Source organism: Ambystoma mexicanum, chromosome 4q (assembly GCF_040938575.1).
Source record: "Ambystoma mexicanum isolate Mex_15411 chromosome 4q, UKY_AmexF1_1, whole genome shotgun sequence".
In the NCBI taxonomy this organism is placed as follows: domain Eukaryota; kingdom Metazoa; phylum Chordata; class Amphibia; order Caudata; family Ambystomatidae; genus Ambystoma; species Ambystoma mexicanum.
In genome coordinates this window covers 663,344,711-663,369,479 of record NC_090928.1, presented here as the reverse complement: position 1 = coordinate 663,369,479, position 24,769 = coordinate 663,344,711, and the positions used below count along the sequence as shown (strand labels likewise).

Below are 24,769 nucleotides of genomic sequence, written 5' to 3'. Positions count from 1 at the left end.
GCTAGTGAGCCCCTGCTTATGCTGCTTACACATGCTTAAGAGTTTTCCCTTGCATGACTTTTTCAAACAATGAAACTATGGTCAATGCCCTTATTTCTTCGAGACGGGACAATGGAAGAAGACTCTACTTTGGTCTCCATAGGCTCCAGACAATTTAGAGTGTACTTGTCAGTTTTTTGCTAAGATGTTGGGAACAAGGCTGAAACTCGCCTGCAATGGTCCCCACCAATTGTTCTCCTTTGGTTAAAACACTCTAGTTTAAGCCCCTACTGCTTGTTCATGATGCCTTGCATCAATGAGGATTCCTGTTGCCATCCTAAAGGTTTAAGCACTATATTTTGGCAAGACCTGTGGTTTTCATCTATAAAGCTCTTTCAGATTCTGCAACATTGTAATGTTAAAATTGGTATTTGTGGCTTTTCTGTTCTGACTCCACTTCTGTGGAATTTGAGTCATTCAGAACATCAATACTTTCCTTACCTTTGTCATGAACATCAAGACCTGGCTTTTCACCCATTAAGTCACGTCCTTCTTTCGTTTCTGCTCAGCTAGTGCTAAAGAGCAGGTTGGTCGCGTGTTCTTGCACTTTTCAAATAAATAAAAAGCCCCTTCCTGAATGTGAGACGACAGATTGTTTCTTTGGCTGTGAGAAACCTCACCATTCCCCTCAACACAGTGTACAAATTTCCTTTTAACAGTTTGCCATATAGTCAAACTAAACATGCATGTGACTGCTCCCTTTTCCAAGAAGAGAGATTAGACAGTTCTAATGCTGCTATTAAAAAACTACATTTCCTTACCTAAATCCAGTGCAGCTACATTACTGCTGGGATAAATGATGCAGGCTATCCATGACCAAGGGAACGAATAGGAAAAAAAACAGAATGTGGAAGGTCTGAAAAGGCGCCTGGCACCACAGGTCTCTCCTATTAGCAACTTAAATTTTTTTTTTTACAGTTCTTGAGACTGAAAGCCCTGACACACAAGACACTGACATCTGCAGAAGATCATTGCAATCTAGCCTCTGGTTCATTGAGACACCAATTTTCAAAATGACCAAAAAAGCATCTACCACTCTTGGATATGCTGTACTGCGATGGATCATAAGGAATCTAACAACAATGGGTCTGTGATCAGGCTAGGTAATGTGAGGTGTCAACAATGTGAGGTGGACAACTTTGTAACGAGTTTTCAAGATTAGCCGTTTGGTTAAATTAAAAGGTTGGATAAACATCTCACTATCCCTACAATGACGAGGATTTCCCTGCCTTGAATAAACCAAAGGAAACAATCTAACAAAAGCATCTCTGTCCCTCACACTTATGCATTCAATAAAGCAATTAGGACGTGAATGGCAGTTCAATTTAACAAATATATGTAGCATACAATCGAATTCACAATATGATCACAGTCTCTTCTCATAACGTGGGCGAATTCCCCTTCCCCAGATCGGAGCAAGGTATTGCTCCACAGATCAAAAGAAAATAAGGAAATCCTTGTTTGCCACAACGTTCAAACACAGTCTTTGAGGATTTAAACTTGATAACAAAATGTTCTGTTTCAATAACGTACCAATAGAAACAGTATGTTCCAGCTACTCCTTGAGTATGAGCAAGTTTCACATGTATCTTCAAGTAAACAACGCTTGTCTTTGTCAGCATGATTTACCACAACTTTGATTTCTGAAGAAATGCAACTCCTCCACACCAGATTTACACAATTCGTCTTTCAATGTCACAATTAGCATGAGTTGTCTTTGTTAGAAGCACAGTTCAGCACTTGTATCAACTACTTCATGATTTACTCCTGTACCAGGCTTTCTACAGCAACAACTTGACACATGGGTATACTCTCCAGCCCGCTCAATACTTCACAACAGAACAGAGTGTGCTTCAGTGGTAACTCCCAACTTAGAACAACAACTTCACAAGTTTTCTTTGGCATCAAACTTTAAATACTTTTCTGGAAAACAAAGAATTCCATTAGTGCTCTTTAGGAGTCCTATGCAACTATGCTCCCCTCCCTCTGGATAATGTTCTCCAGAAGGGCAGCCTGTTTGCCAGCTTTCTTTCCCCTCTACACCAACAACCAAATAGTGACCAGGATATGGTATAATATGTGTTTATGTCAGATGATTATCTGCATTTTACTGGCGCAGCAAGTCTTACAACTCTTGGGTTTCCCAATATTCCCCTCTCACTTTCAGCAATGTTTGTCGTATTGGTATTGCTGATTTTTTAAAATACTCTTGGCTTGGGTATTGCTTGTAGGCTTTTGCTATTCCTAGAGGTCCCCATAGGGTTTTTGGGCCTTCCACAAACTCTCACGCTTGCTTGTATAGCCACTTTGGTTCACAAAGTATAACTTTTGTTGTTTTCGATTAGGTCACTGTTCAAAATGATCATTACTGCTTCTTTCACTTTCACTCACGGGACCGCCGCACCCCATTTGATACTGCGCCGACACGAGTAGATTCGAAATCTGCTCTGTGTCACATAATTTGAGGGAAGCTGCTTTGAGAGTGCACCTTCCATAACCCTGCAAATGGTGCCGTGAAAATCGTGATTTTCTATCTGCCGCCATTAGCCTCCTCGAGGCTAAACCAACTCTAAGATGACCGGCCGCTATTTTTCGCCGGATCATACAGCCCCATCCAGACTGGGCTTGGCCTGATTGGTCCACCGAATCCTCTTCTGCCAAGCCCCTTCGTCGGCAGGCGAACGCCGGCCAACCCACTAAGGCCACACAACAGGGCTTCCTGTCAAGGAGACTGTTGTGAGCCGTCTGAGCTTGGGCCAGGAACGCTGCCCAAAAATCATATGATTCTCCCCTCAGTCCCTACACATGCTCATCTTTTTATCTATGCAAGAGCTTTTTACCCTGTTTCTCTTACGTGACCCCCATCACACTACTTTATCTGCTCTGAAGCTTCAAAGTAGTAACTATACGTGTGGCTTCTCTGCTGCGCCGCCTTTACTGTTGAACTTCCCCCATAAGTACTGGTGTATTACCTCCCGGCTTATGTCACGGCCGAAATAAACATGGACAAACGTACCTAATGCCACATCCATTGTCCTAGCACCTGTCCTGCTCTCTGACTCGCACCTTAATTGCATTATCTTGCTACATGTGCCTACAACCTTGCCGCACTCTAAAGTGCCTCACTGTGATTGTATGACACTTAGCCCAGCAGGCCACCTCTATTCCTTCATGCATTACTACCAAATGTCTGCCTCTTGAGCTATTGCGCCTTAACATTCAAATTCGGCGCCCAGATCTCGCAACATTATTTTCCACTCAGCACTAACCCACCATGGTGCCTGATACCTTTACTGAGCCTGGACCTTTGTACTTAGTAGCTAGCCCATTGCTGTGCCCTGACACTTTCACCTTGCATTAAGGTCATTGTTGTGTGTAGACATTTGTATTTTAGTATCTAGCCTACTGTTGTGCCCCGACACTTGAATCTAGCATTAAGTTCACTGTTATGCTTGGACATTTGTATATTAGTATCTAGCCTGCCTTCTGCTGTGCCCTGACACTTGAATCTAGCATTAAGCTCACTGCTGGGCCTTTCTACCCATCTCAATTACTGCTTACCATTGTGTGCCCATCTATGTCTGCCTAGCATGCATGTCCAGAACCCTTAGATAGACACGGTATAACTGCATTGTTTTTCTTGTATACGTCCCAGCGCGCCACCACAGAGACCACACACTACCTAATCTCATCATTAGGCCACTTGTGTCACGATATGATGCTGCGGCCTACAGCCAGCTTCCTCCTCACATACCTGGTCATTACATGGCAATTAGTCACTGCGCTCTGTGCACCATCCGTCGGCACCGCTGAGATTCCCCACCACCACAGTACATAGCCCACCACCATGCTTCAAAACACACTACCATCGACTCACCTCATCTCCCCACTTGTCACACCCACGCTCAACAGTATAACTAACCCCCATACCGACCTCCTCACCAACCCGTATCTTAATGCACCTGCCCTGTGGCTTCAACATTTCACAACGAAACCCACCCCAAATCAACCGTGCTCACTCCAATTTAGTAACACCAGACTCAGATCCAGATTGCCTCACATATCCTGCACCCAGCGCAACACACTCCACCACCACACCTCTAGCCCACGGCCAACCACGCATACCCCACCTGACCACCCTGTGACCACCCCTAGTAAAGAACTAAAGGGAGCCCTCATCAATGCTAGGTCCCTCACTGCCCACGCTCTCTATATCACAGACCTCATCACCGTCCAAACCCTCGATTTCATCGCCATCACAGAAACATGGCTACATGCCGCCTCAGGCCCACTCTTGTCCCTCACCATCGCAGATGGCTAGTCCATCCTCAGAAATGACCGCCAATCCAACCTCACCAAAGGGGACAGCGTCGTATTTATACATAGGGACAACATCAACATGAGACTCATTCCCCAACACCCAATTTAGCTCTGCCGAATCACTATCAGTTAAACTATCCTTGTCACTGACTAACACAGCAACATTACACCTTATTTACAGACCATCAGGACCCATCACCTCCTTCGCGGAGGATATTACATCCGTTCTTACTGGCAACACCAAGCCCAACTCCCAAGTGCTACTACTGGGTGACATCAACCTTGGTTTATCAGATCCTAAGGATCTCATGGCCACTGAGGTTGCCAATATCATCTCTAACTTAGGCTTCCTCCTTGAACCCACCCATAACAAGGGTAGAACGCTCAATTGGATTGCAGACTTAAACTGCAACAAATCGATAGGTTCCAACTCCACCTGTTCTTGGTCTGACCATCACATCATCATCTTTCACATACCAGCCACCAACCCCTCTCCTAAACCCAATATAGCTCCCCCTATTCCTACAAGGAACAAAAAGGACATCACTAGGGACAAACTACTTCCCCTCATCCTACCTATTCTTAACAATTGTGCCTCACAGCACAACGACCCCACCGTCCTAGTGGACACCTTCAACCAAACACTGCTCAAAGCCATAACACTATAGCATCGCTCAAACTACGGAAAGCTAAACAACGAGCCCATTTGAATTCATGGTTTACGCCATAACTCAGAGCTCTGCGTAAAGAAAAACGTAAGGCTGAAGCGCTTTGGAGAAGTCTCCCATGTGCAACTAACAAAGACAACCTCTTCATCGCATCCCTTAATTACAAGGAAGCGATCCTACAAGCAAAAAAAGAGATACAATCAGCGTATCCCGCAAGCAGAATCTAACACAAAGGAGTTATTTAAAATTCTCAAAGAATTTGAATCCCCTTCGCCCATCCATGACACATGTAGCAAAGACCGTACGTACATAGTGCAATAATATCCAAAATGCTCTCCTCACTAAAATAACCACCCTTCAAGCCAAAATCAATGCCAAACAAAATTCCCTTCTTGCAACCTCCCAATCTAAACTCTCTACACCTAAGACGGCCACCACCGCCTTCACCCATACCCCTTTTAGCTTTGCACCCCTCACCATTCCTGAAGTTGAAAAAATATTAGCAACCTAAAACCTTCCAACTGCCAAGGCGACTCTTGCCCTGCACCGATCATCAAGGAATCGGATCATGACCTTGCCCCCTTCATTACCGCCTTCATAAATTCTTTCATTCTGGAATTGTCCCCAACAATCTGAAGGACGCTTGGGTCATCCCTTTGCTGAAAAAACCCACACTGGATCCAGCGACACCATCCAACTACAGACCCATCACCACAGTCCTGTTCCTTCTAAAAATATTAGATAGAGCAGCTTACCTACAGATTCAGAAGTATCTAGAAACCAACAACTTGCAAGACAATCTGGCTTTAGACCTAAGCACAGGACAGAAACAGCCCTGCTAGATCTCAAAACTCAAATTGAGGATCTAAAAGACAAAGGTAAACTGGCCTTCCTTTTACTCCTGGACCGGTCAGCAGCCTTCGATTAGGTCAATCACCAAATCCTCTGCTATCACTTGACAAAAGCTGCCTTTTCTGAAAAAGCGTCTAATTGGATTAGCTCATTGTTGGACAATAGGCATATGACAGTATTCTCCCCTAACGCATCGGCAGATCCAACTCCGGTCCCCTGTGGAGTCCCACAAGGGTCTTGTGTATCCCCCACACTTTACAATGTATTTACCAAACCTCTGTTTGATGTGCTTGACTATCTGGGTGTCACCTATACCAATTACGCCGATGACACCCAGATACTCATCCCCATCACTGGTGACTACACAGCTGACTCCAAAGCCCTGAATGACATGTACCAAGTTATCCAAGCTTGGATGGCTCAACACGAGCTCTGTCTCAATGAAGACAAGACAGAGCTCCTCATCCTTGGCACCCAACAAAGACTCAATAAGCTTGACCCTTCGTTTAACACCTTCAATATCGATGGCAACTCTATCAAAGTATCCAAAGATACAAAAACTCTGGGAATCTACCTTGATTCCACACTCTCCCTCAACAGACAAACTAATGCGGTCGTCGCTGCCTCTGCTTACACATGTAAGCTGATCACAGCCTGCCGTCCATTCCTCTCCACTCAGAACTGCATTATTCTTGCTAGGACTTTGGTTACGTCCAAACATGATTATTGTAATGCTCTTTATCAAGGCACCAACCAACGCAACCTCAACAAACTCCAGATCATTCTCCAGATCATTCAAAATAATGCTATCAGAGCGGCCCGCAATATCCCTAGATCTGCACACATCACGGAAACGAGGAAGAGTCTACACTGGCTCTCAGTTGCCCAAAGGACATCATTGAAATCCCTGGCCATTACTTACAAATGTGTTAACCAGGCCCCCCATCTACCTAGCCTCTTGGTTCTCTCAGTATCTACCTACAGTGTCACTCAGATCTTCCCAAGCACAATGCCTCACGATCCCCAGATACAAACTACAGACAGCTGGCGGTGCTAGCTTCCCAGTCTTAGCTGCCAAACTCTGGAACACACTGCCACTCACCATTAGAACCTTACCCTCACCCACCTATTGAAACACAAAGCCAAACTATGGCTATCCGCTACACGTGACCAATTGCCTTCACATGCCATCTGATCCTATCCACCTTTATATCTTTCGTCTAACTACCTCCCTCCAATTGCTTACCAAACTGCATTGTTATGTACAGTACTTTTATGAACGTTTTTTGATTGATGTAACTTATTTGCTCGTGTGATTGTAATTGATTGATGTAACTCTTTCATGTACCTGTTGATCTAAGATATGCGCCCGGTTGCCGTCGGGCCTGGTGCGCTATACTAATAAATAAAATACAAATACACTGCCTGCCGTGAACACGTGGTCAGAGTCGGAGCGCTCCGGAGTCACTTGTAAGCTGTGAACACACCGGGTAATTCACTCGCTCATGCTCCGCTTGGTGTTCACAGGTCTTCTGTCGTTGTGGCTCTTTGCAATCTGGCAAACAGCCTCGACTGGTCCACCTCTGGTCATGCCACTTGGAAAGGAAGCTTCCACCGCTCCAGAGATGTTCAGGTGCAATTCAGCCACCTGAAAACTCTAAAGAGGACTCACATCCCTCACTACTTCTGCTTCCCACAGTGCAACATCTGCAAAGCAAGCCTTCAATGGGCAAGTGTCCTTTGTGCAAGCTTCCCAGGGACAACTCGAGGCAAAGACCCTCTCAGGACCCCACCACAGCTTCTGGCATTACAGTGGCCCTTGCGCCTTTTCCCGCCTCCAGCTTCACTTTCAACTGTATACGGAGCCCACGCTGCTTTGTCCTTTCCTGCTGCTCTAATGCCTGCACCTGAGGGGGCTTTTTAAGCCTCTCAGTCTCCCTCAGTGTTAGGTCATCTAAACTACTTAGCTGACCGCTCCTACAGCAGTATTCCTCTGCATCCCCCTACCTCGTACTAGTACTGAGGGAATTATGGGAATTGAGGTCCTTGCCAACAAAGTTAGTTTTTCTATCCTTTGATGATTTGATGTCCGCTCTCTACAATATTTATTGAAGGAGTTTCACACAAATTATTTGTCAGTTTCGTTTGGAAAGAGGAATAAGGCTTTCTAGACTTTAGGTGGTTATTATTTACAAACTTCCTTTCATTAACCCATTTGGAGTTAGGGAAGTAACTAGCTCTATGGGTTTGAGAAGGGATTTTATTCCTTTTAATACTACAGGAGTTCTGGCTGATTTTACCCACATTAAGGTGTTCAACATATGGAACAGCTAGGCTATTGTGGCAAGCGATTATATATTTTGGCATTTGTGATATGCCTTCCTTAAAGGAAAGCAAATACTGTGCTCCACTTCACAGAATCCTCTCACTTCCCTGAGCCTTTTCTCCTCACAGGTGATCCTCCCACAGAACACCACCCCCAAGTTCAGGATCAGGAAGCGTCTTCCTTTCCCTGGCCACCTGGGAGGAGACTTTAGGCAGAGTTTTAGCAAGGGATCCGTAGGATTCATCACAGTAGCTTCTCGTAACTGGAGCATTCTCACGTAAAATGTCCTTGGTAATTTGACTGCTACCAAGATCTGAAAACAACAGCATAGGAGTAATAATGGCATAAATATTGGTGATGTGAAAGTTTTTTTTTCATCCTTCTCAGATCAATACAATGCAAACTGTTAGGAATAGTGATACTAACACATCTTAGCACATGGAGATCATTATTGATCTCCTCTAAACCAATCAGAATGTTCAGAGCACAGCCAATATCTACTGGTATTGACTGAATACTGAACATCCTTACATCGCTCGATTTGGGTAGTGTCTTGAACCAAGTTGATGCGCTCCCGAAATATTTGAAGCAATTTCCATCTAGGTATCATCGGGATACGTTCCTGCGGTTACGTCTTAACCTCTATTACACCAAAGACATCCAATTGTTAAAACGAGACCCGAGTGTACATGATGCATGGTGCCGGTTTTGTAAACATGAAGTAGAATCTGTGAGACATTTAATCATCGAATGCGTGGCGATCATAAGTCAGCGCTCCCTGTACTTAGCTCAATTTGCACCTCTATCTGGAAATATGGACGCATGGTGGAGCTACTTGATCGGAGGATGTAACAATCAGTTAACCTGTGCCACAATAAACTTTTTGGATGCCCTGATGTTAAATAACAAGGAGCAGTAAGCTTCAACATCTCGGTAGTAAAATGACAATCTTACCAGGTGGAAAGACTTGAAAGATTTAATTAATTAATTAAAAGAGATTGTTTTATGGTTGGATGAACTGTAACAAAGTATTTCTTTTTGTATTAAAACTAATGTTACAATAAAAAAAAAAATCCTTACTTCAAAAGCAGACAAGAAAACCACAACGCAATTTCCTCGCAAATTTTCTTTCAACCCGACACTTCCTCTCTGGAAGGGCCTTTTTTACACAGCAACACCCTATTTAATACACAGTGAGGAAGCTAAAACATCAGAATATGCTTTCCCTCTCTTATAAATAAATTGTTTCCTTTTACATGACGCCTAATGCATGCTCATACTAAACCAAATTCAGTTTAACCAAGTTTGTAAATAAAAAACTTTTTTACTTCACCACCAAAACTCCAAAACATGCATCACTGCTACCAGTGATAATAGCCTTATTGATCTTGAAAGGGTCAATACCACTTCCGATAATGACCAGCTACCAAGTTATGGCTCGGGCGAATATAAGGCTATATTAGCACATGGAGGTCAGTATGGACCTCCTTTCAGATAATCATAACGCAGGTGCTAACATTTAAGAAACAGCAATGCAATTTCCCAACATGATCTCTTTCACCAAGACACTGCAACATTCAGTTTACCCAAGTGAAGGCAATAGCTTGGCAAAACGTTTTCCATTTTGTTGGGAGACTGTCGCACTCCGCCTCAAATCTCACCTGTTTATCCTTTGGAGTCTTGTTCTTCGGAGGGCTTTCCTTCTTTCTGGTGGTTCGGGACTTGTACAGATATGGGCGAGTATCCTCTGTCGTTAGTGTGCAGGTAGTGTACCAGCCTCGGAGGGATTCAGGCGTTCAGTATTCCAGGGAGGATCAGGTAAGTGTAGATCTGAGTCCGGGAAGGGTTTGGGAACCAGGAAGGAATTGGAAAGCTTGCACCGTGCCGAAGGCAGAATATGAGTGCAGTACGTATCTGGGCTAAGGGCCCGAGGAGAAGGCGCTATGAACAATTCCACACGCGGTAGGGGCACGCAGAACCGAATATTACATGGGAGGAATTGGAAACCGCTAAACAAGGGGGTAGCACGGGAGTAGAGGGAAGTTAGACACGTGCCGGAACTTCAGAAAGGTAGCGTTGAGACGCGCAGAGCCGCAGGGGCGAGTCTGTTTTCTAGGAAGTGGCAGGTCAGTTGAAACACTAGACAGGGAACTTCATAATGGCGTCAGCCATGTTGGGAGTATACTAGAAAGGATGTTGCAGTGTTTGATGGACCATGTAGTCCAGAAGGGGTGGAAGCGGTGAATCATGACAACATGCCCCCTCTTAAACTGTGATCCACCAGGTTTACCTGGATGGGTTAGATGGAACCTCCGTAGCAAACGGGGGGCATTCATGTTGGACACAGGTTCCCATATTCATTCGCTGGGAGGATAACCTTTCCATTCCACTAAGTATTGCAGTCGACCTCTTCGATATCTGGAATTGCATATCCTGGAAACTTCAAATTCGATTTGATCATTGATGAGTACAGGGGTAGGTCGTAGAGCTGTCTTGGAGGTTTGAGAATAGGGTTTAAGCAAAGACGTGTGAAAAACGGGATGGATCTTCTACCAGGATTCTGGTAATTGAAGACGAAATGCCACAGGGTTAGTGATCTCCTTTATCACAAAGGGCCCGTAGAATCGTGGAGCCAGCTTGTTGGGTCGTAAGTGTCGAGGCAAAAGTCTAGAGGAAAGCCAGACCTTGTCGCCGATGGCGTACATAGGACCAGGTCTCCTCCTGGTATCAGCATATCGTTTAACATCCATCCTGGCCTTTTCTAAATGTCCTTTCACGTCCTTGTGTACAGTGACCAAATGCTCCATCCAGGAATCAACCGAAGGAACCGGGGTGAAGTGAGGCAGGAGTTTTGGCAGAACAGATGGATGAAATCCTTGACTGCAAAAGAAAGGGCTTGTCTTAATGGCAGAGTGATTAGAATTGTTGTATGCAAATTCAGCTACTGGAATCAAAACTGACCTTGGAGGCAAAACATTGTAGGTATTGTTTTAGGGTCTGATTTACTCGTTCGGTTATCCCGTTGGTCTGAGGATGGTATCCTGAAGACAAGGCACGTTGAATACCCTACATTTGGCACAAGTACTTCCAAAACTGGGAAACGTATGGAGGTCCACGGTCTGAGATGATTTTGGAAGGAAGGCCATGTAGTCTAAAGATGTGATTCAAGAAAATTCCTGCCATTTCTTGTGCCGATGGTAGCTTATCCAAGGGAACGAAATGGCCCATATGGGTAAACAGGTTGATGGTAACCATGATGGTTGTGAAGCCTTTGGAAGGAGGTAATTCTACAATGAAATCGGTGGCAATGGCCTCCCAAGGTCGGTCCGGCAATGCAGGTTGATGAAGACGACCAGCTAGTTTTCTATTGTCGCACTTGTTCTGACTGCAGACAGCACAGGCTTGGATGTATGCCTTTATATCATCGACCATCCTAGGCCACCAAAAGTTTGTCTGGATGAGAAGAAGAGTAGCCGTAATGCCCCGATGCCCGGAATGGAATGTATCATGACAGAGGTTTGTTATCTTGGTTCTCAGGATTTGTGTAGGTATAACCAGACATTTGTCCTTGAAGAGGTAACCGTCCTTGGCAATGAGAAACCATTTGTTAGTCTTGGTGTATTCCTTCCAGAGTTCAGAGAGTGGGGTCTCAGTGCAGATGTTATCCAATAGAGAGTTGGTCTGGGCTACAAACACAGATTCGGGAAACATCTTTGGAAAGGCACAGGCTTCATCAGGTTCGTATCAGGATGTCTGGATAATGCGTCAGCTATTATGTTGGTTGTTCCGGGTACATGGTAGATGTGAAACTGGTATTGGGCGAAAAAGAAGGCCCAACGAGCCGGACGACTGTTTCTACGCTCCAGATACTGAAGGACCTGTACATTCCGATCAGTTCGAACTTGTATAGGAAATTTGGCACCCAAGAGTAGATGACGCCAATCTGTAAAAGCCTGCCGGATGGCGAGCAATTCGTTCTCCAGTACTGAGTAATGTGTTTCACTAGGATTCAAAGTTCGAGACACATATGCAATGGGATGTTCTTCCTTGTCCTCGGATTCTTGTTTTAGGACTGCCCCTATGGCATAGTCCGAGGCATCAGTTTCCACCAGGAAGGGTTTATTGATGTCAGGTTGAGCCAGTATGGGTCTTTGAGTAAATCTTTGTTTTAGTTCTTGAAAGGCGGTCTCTTGATCCATCGACCAGTTGAAGGGTATGTCTTTCTTCAATAATGAAACTATAGGTTGTACTATGGCAGAAAATGTAGGGATGAACTTCCTATAAAAATGTGCAATGTGCAAGTCCCAGGAAGGATTGCATCTGTTTTACTGATGTAGGGGCAGGCCACGAAAGGATAGAGTCAACCTTGGCAGGATCCATTTCTATTCCGTGAGGACTTAAAATGAATCCCAGATAAATAACAGTAGGGACATGAAAAATACACTTCTCTGGCTTGGCCAGCAGTTTATTCTCTCGCAAGCGTTGTAAGACCAGTCACGTGTTCCTGATGTAGCATGGGATCACTGGAATAAATCAAAATGTCATCCAGATAAACAATAACAAAAAGGAATAGCATGTCTGAAAAGACTCTGTCCATAAAGCGCTGGAAAACTGCTAGAGCATTGGCTAGACCAAATGGCATCACTAAATATTTGAAATGTCCCAAGGGTGTCCTGAAGGCAGTCTTCCACTCATCACCTTCCTTTATACGGATCAAATGGTAAGCACCCTGCAAGTCTAGTTTGGTAAAGTTGGCGGCGCCACGTACCGATGTAGGGTCGGAGTGCTTTGGTATCCTTCTTGGGCACAAAAAATAATGAGGCCCCCGCAGGGGACTTAGAAGGACGAATGGTTCCATTGGCGAGGTTGGTGTCCAGGTATTGACGTAGAGCTCTTTTCTCAGGTTCAGAAAGTATAAACATCCTTCCAAATGGTATAACTGCAGAGTTCTCAGTGTCAATAGCACAGTCTTCAGGACGATGGGGAGGTAGTGATTGAACAATAGCTGATGAGAATACATCTGAAAATTGTTGGTATTTCTCAGGTATCTGGGTAATGTTTGACACACAAATGGATGATTGTTCGGAAGCCTGGGTTTCTGCGGATATGGGTAGCATCATATTCTGGGACAGACAATATTTTCAACCTAGAAACAATGAACCGACTGCCCAGTTGATATATGGGTTGTGCTTTTGGAGCAGGGGCATGCCCAAAACCATCGGGTAAGGAGCTCCCTTTATTATGTCAAAACGTAGCATCTCCTGATGGTTGTTTATTGACAGTAGTAATTCCATGGTGTGTTGGGTTATGGGTCCAGAAGACAATGGTTTCCCATCTATCCATCGACTGCCTGGATGATCTCACTGGATTCTCGGGGTATATGGTGTTTCAAAGCCCACTCGTGGTCCAGAAAAATACCTGTAGCACCACAATCCACCAGGGCCAGGATGGAATTCTTCTCCCTAATGGCGGTTGACAAGAATACCTGAAGTATCACCAAGCTATTTGAATGTTGACATTTCACGGGAGAAGAATCGGAGCATGTACCTTTCTCCCAAAACTGGGCTCCATTCAAGATCGGGAGCTGGCGTTTCCCCGAACGCCGAGGTGGGGCTATTCGACAATTTCTTACGAGGTGTTTGTCAGAAGCACAATACATACAGAGTCCAGTGTTGAAACCGACAAATCCTTTCCTGTGGAGAGATAGGTCCCCGCAAGGAACCAAGTTGCATAGATTCAGGATCTGGAGAGTGAGGGGAGGCTGTTTCTTTAGGGCTAGGATAATCCAAGGGGACCATTGGTGGTAATGACCGTGTCTCTCTCTTTTCTGCCTTTCTCTCTTGGATGCGGAAGTCGATTTATAAGGACAAGTCTAACAAAGCCTGAAAGGAACCTGGACGGGCCACACTGGCCAGTTCATCCTTGATTTCGTCATTTAATCCATGACAAAACAACATAAAACCTGCTTCTGGAGTCCAATTCGCCTCCTTGGCGAATTGCTTAAAGCGGGTTACGCAAGACAACATATCTTGATTGCCTTTTTGGAACTCCAACAGTTTCTCTTGTGCAATGTATACTTGTTCAGGGCGGTCAAACATGGTTTTGAAGGCGTCCACAAATCCTTCATAGTTGTCCAGGAGTTGGTCTCCCGCATTCACTAAGGGAGTTGCCCAGGCTAAAGCATTTCCAGAAAGGTGAGAGATCATGAATCCCACTTTAGCACTGGGTGTAGAGAAATAGTAGGGTTTGAAGGTGAAATGCACCAGGCATTAATCAAGGAAGGAACGTAGTTCCTTGGTTGTTCCATCGTACTTGTCCACTATGCCCCCAACCACGGCACTTTCCTGAAATGCTGAGTCCCTGGATAGCACAAGCTGTTTTAGTGCTGCATTTTCGGCTTTAAGATTCTGTACTTCGGTTGTCAACTCTTGCATTCCCCTCATGAGGTCCTGAACAGCAGCCTCCATATTTGTTTCAATATCAAGCCCTTGGCGTCTCAAACTGTCACACCCCGCCTCAAATCTCACCGGTTTATCCTTTGGAGTCTTGTTCTTCGGAGGCCTTTCCTTCTTTCTGGTGGTTCGGGACTTGTACAGATATGGGCAAGTGTCCTCTGTCGCCAGTTTGCAGGTAGGGTACCAGCCCCGGAGGAATGCAGGTGTTCAGTATTCCAGGGAGGATCAGGTAAGTATAGATCTGAGTCCGGGAAGGGTTTGGGAACCAGGAAGGAATCGGAAAGCTTGCACCGTGCTGAAGACAGAATACGAGTGCAGTACGGATCCGGGCTAAGAGCCCGAGGAGAATGCGGTATTAACAATTCCACAAGCGGTAAGCGCGGGCAGACCGAATGTTACCAGGAAGGAATTGGAAACCGCTAAACAAGGGGGTAGCACGGGAGTAGAGGGAAGTTGCCGGAACTTCGGAAATGTAGCGTTGAGACGCGCAGAGCTGCGGCGGCGCGTCTGTTTTCTAGGAAGTGGCAGGTCAGTTGAAACACTAGACAGGGAACTTTGTAATGGTGTCGGCCATGTTGGGAGTATACTAGAAAGGATGTTGCGGTTGATGGACCATGTAGTCCAGAAGGGCGGAAACAGTGAATCATGACAGAGACACTGTTCACTTTTACATTGCACCTAATGCATGCTTATGTTAAAACTTTACAGTTTAACCAAGTTTACAATTAAAGCGCTTTCCATATAACAACCTTGTCTTTAAATGATTCAAAATAAAAATACATGCAATTTTACTAACATGTTTTATTTCCTCACTATTAAATGTGTTTTACTTCATTCATCACCATAACTCCAAAACCTATATAGCTATTAACAACCTGTGTTAACAGCCTTGTAGACAACAGAATCAGTAATTATTGCTTGGGATAATGTCCGCTCCCTAGCATATGACTAAAGAGAATCAAGAGAATACTATTCCTTTTTCAACCTCAAAATCAGAATATTTTGTGAGTGTCACTTTAATTGCAGGTGACTCTTAGCAATATACTTGTCCCTGAAGCAAACGCACAAATGTTTTTTTCACTCTCATCCTGATCTCTCACAAATAAGCCATTCACTCATTCTGGGTGTACAGCATTTGTAGTTCATGTCTCCAGGATGAGTTACAGCCTAATAGGCAATGGCAGAAGATTTTTGGTATTTTATAGTGTCTGGGAACATAAGCCTTGCAAATTAAGCAGCAGTGTTGTTAATTTGACATTTGAAAAGTACTTCTAACTCATCGGCTATAATGAAGGTATCTAGGCGCCTGGCACTGAAAAATCATGGTCACTGAGGATTACAATATTTTTGCAGTTTATTTTTGAGCGGATGGAGATTAGGGAACTAATCAAGAGAGATGGAAATAGGACTAGTTCACCTTCAACCTCTGTGCCTTGGCAATCACAGTAATCACGCTCAGCTCTGCTATAGCTTTGGCCACATGGCTATGCTGTGCTGCGTCACTGAGCAATTGTGTAGAGAATATAGTCCCAATGTGGTCTAGCCTTAGGAAGATATAATTATTAATTAAGCCTGCAAATGACAGATACAAAGCCTTACAATGCTTCTGAATGTACTCCTTGGACAATGCACAGTGGAACATTTTCTTCTGTTGCTGTTGGACATACATGCATACCCGATATAGGATACAAGGAAACACTGAACATTGTTGGTTTTAAATGAGTTTCAGTTTCTCTTAATTATTTACATGGTTGGAGAACTATGCATGAGGTACTGCAATATATTTAAACACAATTACCAGCAGTGATATTTTATGTATAGAATATTATTTTAACGACGATTGGGCCTGCTCATGCAGCATTTTGCCTCTCCCCATTTTGAAAAGTAAATCACTGGCTCCTATGTAAATGGTCTTCTTTCATTTTCAGATTCTCAAGTTTGAAATTAAAGTGATGACCCTCTTACCTTAACAGGATACGAGAACAATTTTACGAAGCCAAAGTCATCGCCTGTGGCCAATGATCTCCTGTCTTTGGTTAGAGAAGCAGCGTTGACATCAGTGATGTCACTGTGTTCTGGCCAGATTCCTTCACAAGTAGGACCTAGGACACAGGTCCAGGTATTCCATTCTATTTTCTCGATCTGAAACCCAACATTTCAATGAATAAATTCAAGCAACATTTTTAGGGCATTCTTAGAATTTTGTGAGTGCATAGGGCAATCTTGCATTCTGTAAATGGTTGTAGCTAACAATGTCAATTAAAAAGGAGGCAATGTTGCGACGAGTCAAGAATGAGAGGCGTACACAAGGTTATATTCTCAAAATCACACATTTTATTAAACAAAAATGGGTTGGAAAAATTCCTCTCTAGCCCTATTCTGCAGAGGAATTTCCCTATCTGAAAACTAAAAACAAAGGATCTGTCCGGGCCAAGTAGTCAGTAACATAAAAGCCATCATTGTGTCCAAATGTTCTAAGCTGAACCTCACACTAGAAACAAAACAAAGGGTGTACAGAAATATCTTTGATTTTATATTAGCAAAAAGTGTTCACAATCACAAATATAAAGATAACTCCAACAAAAAGAAATGGATCCAGATGGGGGTTCCCTTCCCCTGGATTTTTAGGCAGGATGGCAAAAGTTTCTCTTTAACTAATAGTTATTTTGGGTCTTTGTACTGGGCTCACAACGTTCTTGTTCAAATGGACTCTCAGGTAGGTTGGCATAAAGTCTCTATCCAATAGTTCCTTTTGGCTCTTTGTACTGGCCTCACAAAGTTCTTGTCCAAATAATGAATACCATAACAGTCTGTCTTTAGCTTGGTCAAACAATGCATTCCATGACAGTCCTTTTTTTTAGGTCTTTTGGTAACTTTTATGGGCTGCCTGGTATAGTTCCCTGGCAGGAAGCCTTCTATGGGTTTTCAGATTGTCTGTTATACTCCCCTGCCAGGTATCTTCCCACAATGTTTGAATGTTTATACAACTTGAAATGGCTGGTATTCTTGCCTGCCAGAGCTTCTTTTGTGTACTTCTCAGATCCACTCGTATACTCCCCTGCTAGGTGTCTTCCCACAATGTCTCTATCACATAACAAATATTCTGAGGATCTTGATATATTTGCCTATGGTAACACTTGCTTTATTGCTTTAATTTCTGCCCACATTGGCAGATCATGCACCTGTATTGCTTGTGGTTTGTTGCTGCACTTTATCTCCCCGGCTTTCAAATATTCTGCTTATCGGATATTTGAAACAGTAGCGGATTTTGTCTGCATTCAGTCGCTTTTGTATGTAGTCCGTATTCGCAACCTCATAACATTCAGTAATTTGTTAACTCGCACATCGGTATGCCACAGGATCGGCTTCTTACAGAGATGCAGACGTTTCCCCGGCGTTTTCTGCAACTCCACGATCACTTTCCGGTTTCCCTCTGTGGCCTGGACCAGAGAACGCTTTCCGGCACAACCGTACCTCCAGGAGCTCTGCTGTGTCTCCCAATTCTTCCGGGGTCATTCAGGTGTGCCTGCTGAGCCTCTCTTCCTTTCTCACCACGCCGGTATGTGTGCCTCGCATTCTTGAGCCACTGCCAGGATTTGGGCAGCTTCTTGTTCACTGCTTTCTTCTGCACGGTTCTCTTTCTCATTACCTCTGCCTCTAAAATATTCTGCGCACTGTAGGCCCAGTAAAACAACTATCCTGCGCATTAGGCTTCCCTTGATCTGCATAGACTCCATCCTCTTCCTCGTCTCTGTACCTGAGGATTTATGGGTGTTCTTCAAAAGTCTCACATAAAGACGCAGCAAAACCAGACGAAGTTATGCATGAATTGTGAATGGCTGAGTCATCGATGGAGGTTTGACTGGAGGTATTCAGAGGAAAGGTTTTCTGTCTTTCATTGTAGGGTGGAACTGTCAAATGACAAGTCATTAAGGACTTGATAACAGGGTCTTCCTCAGGGAAGAGGGGGTGATGCCGTATTTCATCCAATGGAGTCACCCCCCACCCCGAAAGTTGTCTCCTCCCATATGATCCTACCTCATATACCCACCCTCAGGGTCAGGATCAGGTAGCGGCTGCCGTCCCTATGCCACATGGGAGAAGGACACCAAAGGGGAATCGATGATGACTACACTGGATTCGTCACACTGTCCACTGTCGAACGTATGGATAGCATTTTGTGTTGTGCACAGAGAAATTAGGAAATATTACAGTGCTAGTCAGTGATCTACTTTCTCAATGCAGTAATCTAATATACTGACACACATGTCAATTATAAACAGGATTATGGGGGGACAAACGCCCCCTTCAACATGGTTAAAGGAAAGTCCAAGATGAAGCGATTGGGGCAAATACCTAATTTCTGTATTTTGTGCTTTGCCAAGACTTCCAAAATGTCTGATGTTTGGGTGGAAGTACGTAATGGTACAAAAGATCCAAGGTAATGTAGTTTATCAGCACTCTAGTGACACTTGTAGTTGAAGGAGGATAGCATGTTTTATGTATTCATGAGATCTGCACAAGCATGCATACAACTAGACATTCGATTCAGGGTGCTCAGGGAAGAGCTGAGAGAGGAAAGGAGGGTTGTCGGGAAGCTGGCATACAGATGGGAAGGGGATGGAACATAAGGACCAGAGGAAGGGTAAAGTATGCTTGTAAACAAAATTCCAACAGCATGGTTCAATTATTTCATTTCACAGTGCTATGGGAGGGCTTTCCCAGGACACTGGCGTAGGGAGGGACATTAGGAGAGGGGTCCCCCTTAATTTTACAAAGAAATGTCTTGGCTTTGAAGGAATTATAAATGGGTCCTATTCTTGAGGAGTTTCCTTTCCAGTAGGTTCCAGATTTTTGGGTGGGTTTGGTCAGTCTTCTTTGAAGGCCATGTGTAGGACATTCCGATGTGTTGGCCCTTGAACTGATACATGATTCAGTTTAGAATACAATCCCAGTTGCGCCAATCCAACAGTGTATTTAGACTTCAGTAGGTCAGAGCCAAAATGATGTAATTCCACACTATTGTGTTGAAGTTGAAAGATGTTTTATTCACAATGATGTTTCAAATGCTCAGATTTCTATACTTTGAAATTACTATAGTCTCTACACGCGTTTCACCCTTTTTACATTCGAGGGCTCCTCAGGAGAGTTTCTGTGAAAAAAACAGATATAACCATACTTCACTTAGATTTTCAAAAAGAAAAGTTTCCAAAAAGAAACAAATAGTGTAAGGTAAATAAACTATACAAAAGAAAGTATTACCAAAAAGCCATGCTCATGCACGCCACTTTAGAATTTTGTTTGTATTTTGGGCTGTTGGTAGTTTCCACCATCTTTTATGGACATTTCAGTTATTATTTTAATAATAGTTGGTTCAGAGTTGGTTACTCACCATATTCTTTTTCCTTTTTTTCAATTTCTGTATTTGCTAATAGCTTAAATTTCCTTTCATTATCTTAAAGTTAATCAAAAGGGTCCAGTTACATTTTGTTTACTGGCCTAAATGGAGAAAAGAAATAGCTTCAAACACTCCATCACTCCCATCAGTGAGCAGAACCTTTTTTACTAGGTTAAGGGTATTTTAGTCTTTATTAAGATAACCACGATTTAAATCTCCTAGGACGCTTACCTTAGAGTTGTCTCAAAAAGCTGAGGGATCCAATTGTTCTTCTCAAGGGAGCATTATATCAGTTGCACAACTCTACAACAAATCTGCTGGCTTTTTAAAGTGCCTAAAGACGCTGCGATGTTGTCATCAAGCTCGTTCGGAGCGTGCGTGATGACATCATTGCGTGTTGCGGCGTGTCAGCTGTTTTAAATGATACTTTATGGAGATACATAATAAAGGCTGGATTTCAGTTTTTTTTTTATTAAGGGCGATCTATTTATATTTGACAAACGGGCTAACCTTTCTTAAATTGGATGTTAGGTCAATTTCGAGCAGAGAAAAACAGAAAACATTTTTCAAAGTTTTCACTTGAATAAATATTCTAGCATGACAAAGCAATGTTTACTAATTTAACACCATTAGATATGAAAATTAAGGGTTAATTGAACTGAAAATCGGCCCTTATCTTGAAATCAACGTTCAAAGTGTTAGAATACATTTATAGCCAGTTATAAAACTCATTGTCCCAATTTAGACCTGTGTCACAGGTGTCCATCAGACAGATCCATTTAGCTTCTCTTTGTCGTAATAGGAGTTCTTTGTTCCCACCTCTTGGTGGGTCATTCACTTGTTCAAGTCCGAAACTGCTTAATTGATCAACATGTAGATCTCAGTGTTCCATAGTACAATGCATTGCAAGTGGATATTTCAAGTCTGTTTTTAATTGCCTGTACGTGTTCAAAAACTCTAGTTTATTTTTTTTAATAACACATTTTATTGTATTTTACGACACATTCCAAATGTGCACTCCAAAGGAGTCAACTCATAACAAAAAGAAAAAACATCATAACATAACAATAGGTCATTGGAATTACTCAACACGTACAGCTCCATTGATAAGTTTGTTTACAATAGCAGCATCGCTTTACTTTACTGTCCATTATATCTTACATGGATTTGGCAACCAGGCAGAGCATCTTCCCATTTTTGCCAAATTTTCCTAGCTTTTTGGGGGCAACCTCTGGCCGTGTACACTCTTTGTTCCATCGCCACACAGACATTTACATCAGCCACCCATTGTTCCACCTGTGGCAACACATCTGATCCACATAGCTTGGCTATATTTCTCTTGATCAGGGCAGTTACAGTTGAGAAGAACAGTTTCTCGTATCTCGTCATCTCCCCCTCACCTTCTATACCCAGCAGCAATAGCTTGGGTTCTCTCAGTATTGTCTGGCCCATCACTCTCGTGAGCACGTCACAGCATTGCTGCCAGTATTGGCGGATGTGCGGGCATTGCCATAATATATGGAAGAAGGTACCCTCTTCTTGGCGACATTTGAGACAGTTAGGCTCTGTACTCCTACCCCAGTGGTAGAGTGATGCTCTTGGTTAGTATACCCTGTGGAGTATCTTGAGCTGGATGAGTCGCAGCCTGGATGAAATGGCTACTTCGCGAGGGTACATCGCTGCCAGCACCCATTTTTCTGGGAGGATTTCCCCTGCATCCCTTTCCCATTTAGACTTCAGGTTCGAAAACTCTAGTGTAGCAAAAGAGGTGATGACCCCGTACATAACAGAGGTGATCCTTCCCTCCACCTTATCCACAACAATGTTCCTTTCTATCGGGGTGCAGTCTGGCATGTTCGTTAAGCTCGGGAGGTGTTTGTGTAGCACGTTTCTCATCTGTGTATAGTGGTACCTTTCACTTTCCGGAATGTCAAATTTCGTCAAAAGGTCTTCAAAGGGTATCATACCCCTGCCCTCCATAACATCTCCCACTTTCAATATTCCCATTGCTACCCAGCATGACCATCTCGATAACTTGCTCACCTCTGCTAGGTTCCCGTTTCCCCACAGCGGTTGGACTGGTGTTACCTTTCTGTCCCAGCCTATGATTTTATATATCTCTGCCCAAATCAAAGTTGATTGGGCAATCAGCTTACTAGGTGTTAACAGTCTCGGTTTCTGGTAGAGCCCTTCCAACGGGGGTGGGTTTCGTCTCATTTCTATCTCGGCCCTTATATGTGGGACTGATTTGTCTTCATGTAACATCATTTACCACTTCCATTTGACATGCCCAGTGATAAGACTGTAGACGCGGGAGTGCAATACCTACCTCCCAACTTGACCTTTTGTTACGCTCACCTGGTTCCCACGGGGATGTCGGTCTGGACCGGCCTGGTGCCACGTAGAGCCGAGATGACTGACTGGACACCCCCACTTACTTCGTTTGTCGGCTCGTATCAGTATCTTTCTGCAAAGGAGAAAGGGAATTAACCTCCCGTAATTCGAGCGTTAACCCACCTTCCACTCCCGTTGTCTGCCCACTGACCACTCCCGATGTTCCCTCTTGTTCTCACCTGATGGTTTAGAAAGGTGGGCTCTCCATCCTGCATCGAGCGCAGGGGCGCGTAGACGACCAGTTACTTCACTGGCGTGGAGGAATTGGTGAGTTCCAGTATTGACTCTAGGATCCAATAGTTTGTAAGAGTTCAAATGTCTGATCTTCACTCTTTCCGATTCCTTGTAGGTTGCCGACTTAACCACCACGAAGAGTCCAAAGGGCAGTTGCTGAGAGTCAGGTAAGTCTATAGTGGTTTTCCCCTTAGGGGCCGGGGTACGGCGATGATGCAGAGTTAACTGCGCCGACCCGATATGAGGTGAGTACCCCCTGCGGTAAATCAGGTAAGTCTTTGGGGGGGTTGCTTGTAATGTCCAGTGGTTTCCCCTTAGGGGCCGGGGTGCGGCGGTGATGCAGAGTTAACTGCGCCGACCCGAGATGAGGTGAGTACCCCCCGTGGTAAACCGGTAAGTCTTTGGGGGTAGTTTGTATTGCTCTTTTGCATTCCCGTGCTCACCTGGCTTTTCTTGTCCCCTTAGATATCGGAGAGCGGTGTGGAAATGCAGTCTGCGATGGAGCGAGGAAAAGCTGCACTGGATGGTGAGTGCAGCGCGGCGCTGCGAGGTGCGTGACGATGCGCGTGCGATGACTCCTTCAAGATCGACGGTGCGATGGATCAAGAATTCAGGTAAGGTTTCAAGTTTGAACCTCTTCTCCTTCTTTCTTTTCGTTTCCAGGTGGTCCAGGACTGAAGCGGGCGTGGCTGAAGACTGGAAGATGCTGGAGGCACGGTGAGCGTTACGCTGCAGAATGCAAAGTAACGCGAAGCACGTGTGGCTGTCCGGGCGTGGTTTAAATAGCCTAGGAAGAAGTCCCAGGTAAGTATTCTTCCACAGCCCCCACCCGAGAAAAAAGTAGTCCCTTAGGTAAAATAGTCCCTCCTAAGCCCCATTTGGCTTGTGGCTTCGTGCAGCATGGTCTGCACCAGGTGCGTATGCAGCATGGTCTGCATTAGGTAAGTTTTCTGTAACGAGCATGGCGCCAGGACTGACTTTAACCTTATAAGCCTGGCGCCATAGGCGCCAGGACTGCACCCAAACAGCCCCTAACTGGGGTTTTTGGGCATGCTTCAAATGGCATGATGCCTGCTTCCGGGGTTGCTGGGCCTGGTCTGGCTTCCCGAGGGCAGGCATCATGACACCTTTGGAGCGTACTGAGCGCTATTCTCGGGTACCCGGCTCCCCATAAGAGCCCGCGTAGTGTGCAAGTATTCCTAGATATTTAAAACAGGTTCACTCTACTCAGTATGGGCAGCCCTCCGGGATTGTGTCTTCTGCTATTCTGACCGGGAAAAGTACAGATTTGGCCCAGTTTACCTTTAATCCACCAAAGGAACCATATTGTTGCAGGATGACAGTCACTATGGGACAGGAAGTGATCATATCCCTGAGGTATACCAAGAGGTCGTCTGCATATAGGGAGACCTTATCTTCCCACTCTGCCGGGCCCTTAAAGCCCTTCCAGCATTGTGAGTCTCTCAACCAACAAGCAAGTGGCTCCATGGCTAATGCAAAAAGTAGTGCTGACAGGGGGCAGCCTAGTCTCGTTCCCTTACCGAGTTTGAATGGTTCAGATGGCCAGCCGTTGACTGGTTTCCACCTCAGGGGCATTGTATAGTAGTTGCGTCCACCCCATAAATTCTGTGCCAAATCCCATCCTCCTCATAATCTCCCACAGTGCCTCCCAATATACCGAATCGAATGCTTTCTCGAAGTCTACTGCGAGTAGTGCTAGGGGGTCATTGGCGTTCTGCACCCTCTCCAGTGCTATATATAGTCCATGGATATTCATGCATGCTGAACTGTTTGGCATGAAACCGCACTGGTCCGGGTGCACTAGGGACGTGATCACTTTTTGTAATCTGATCGTTAGTACTTTGGCTAATAGCTTGGATTCGCTGTTTATAAGGGTGATTGGCCTGTATGAGCTAAATTGCTCCGCAGATTTATCAGGTTTGGGGATTACTATTATGATAGCCTTCCTAAGGTCGGCCGGTAGACTTCCTTGTGTCTTTGCATGCTTGTACATCTTTAGGAGATATGGGGCTAGTACCTCTGGGCCTATCTTTTTCCATGTCTCAATGGGGAAGTCATTTGG

The 24,769-nt window shown here is 44.5% G+C and overlaps 1 protein-coding gene across 3 annotated transcripts in view; it reads right to left on the bottom strand.

Annotated features, from left to right (window-relative positions):
- Nucleotides 1–24,769, bottom strand: part of EML6 (EMAP like 6) — a 3,038,586-nt gene that overhangs the window by 1,163,286 nt on the left and 1,850,531 nt on the right. For all 3 annotated transcript variants that reach the window (XM_069608236.1, XM_069608238.1, XM_069608237.1), the window contains exon 25: nt 16,626–16,802. In XM_069608236.1, coding sequence (XP_069464337.1) covers nt 16,626–16,802 — 177 coding nt within the window. The remainder of the gene's footprint in view (nt 1–16,625; nt 16,803–24,769) is intronic.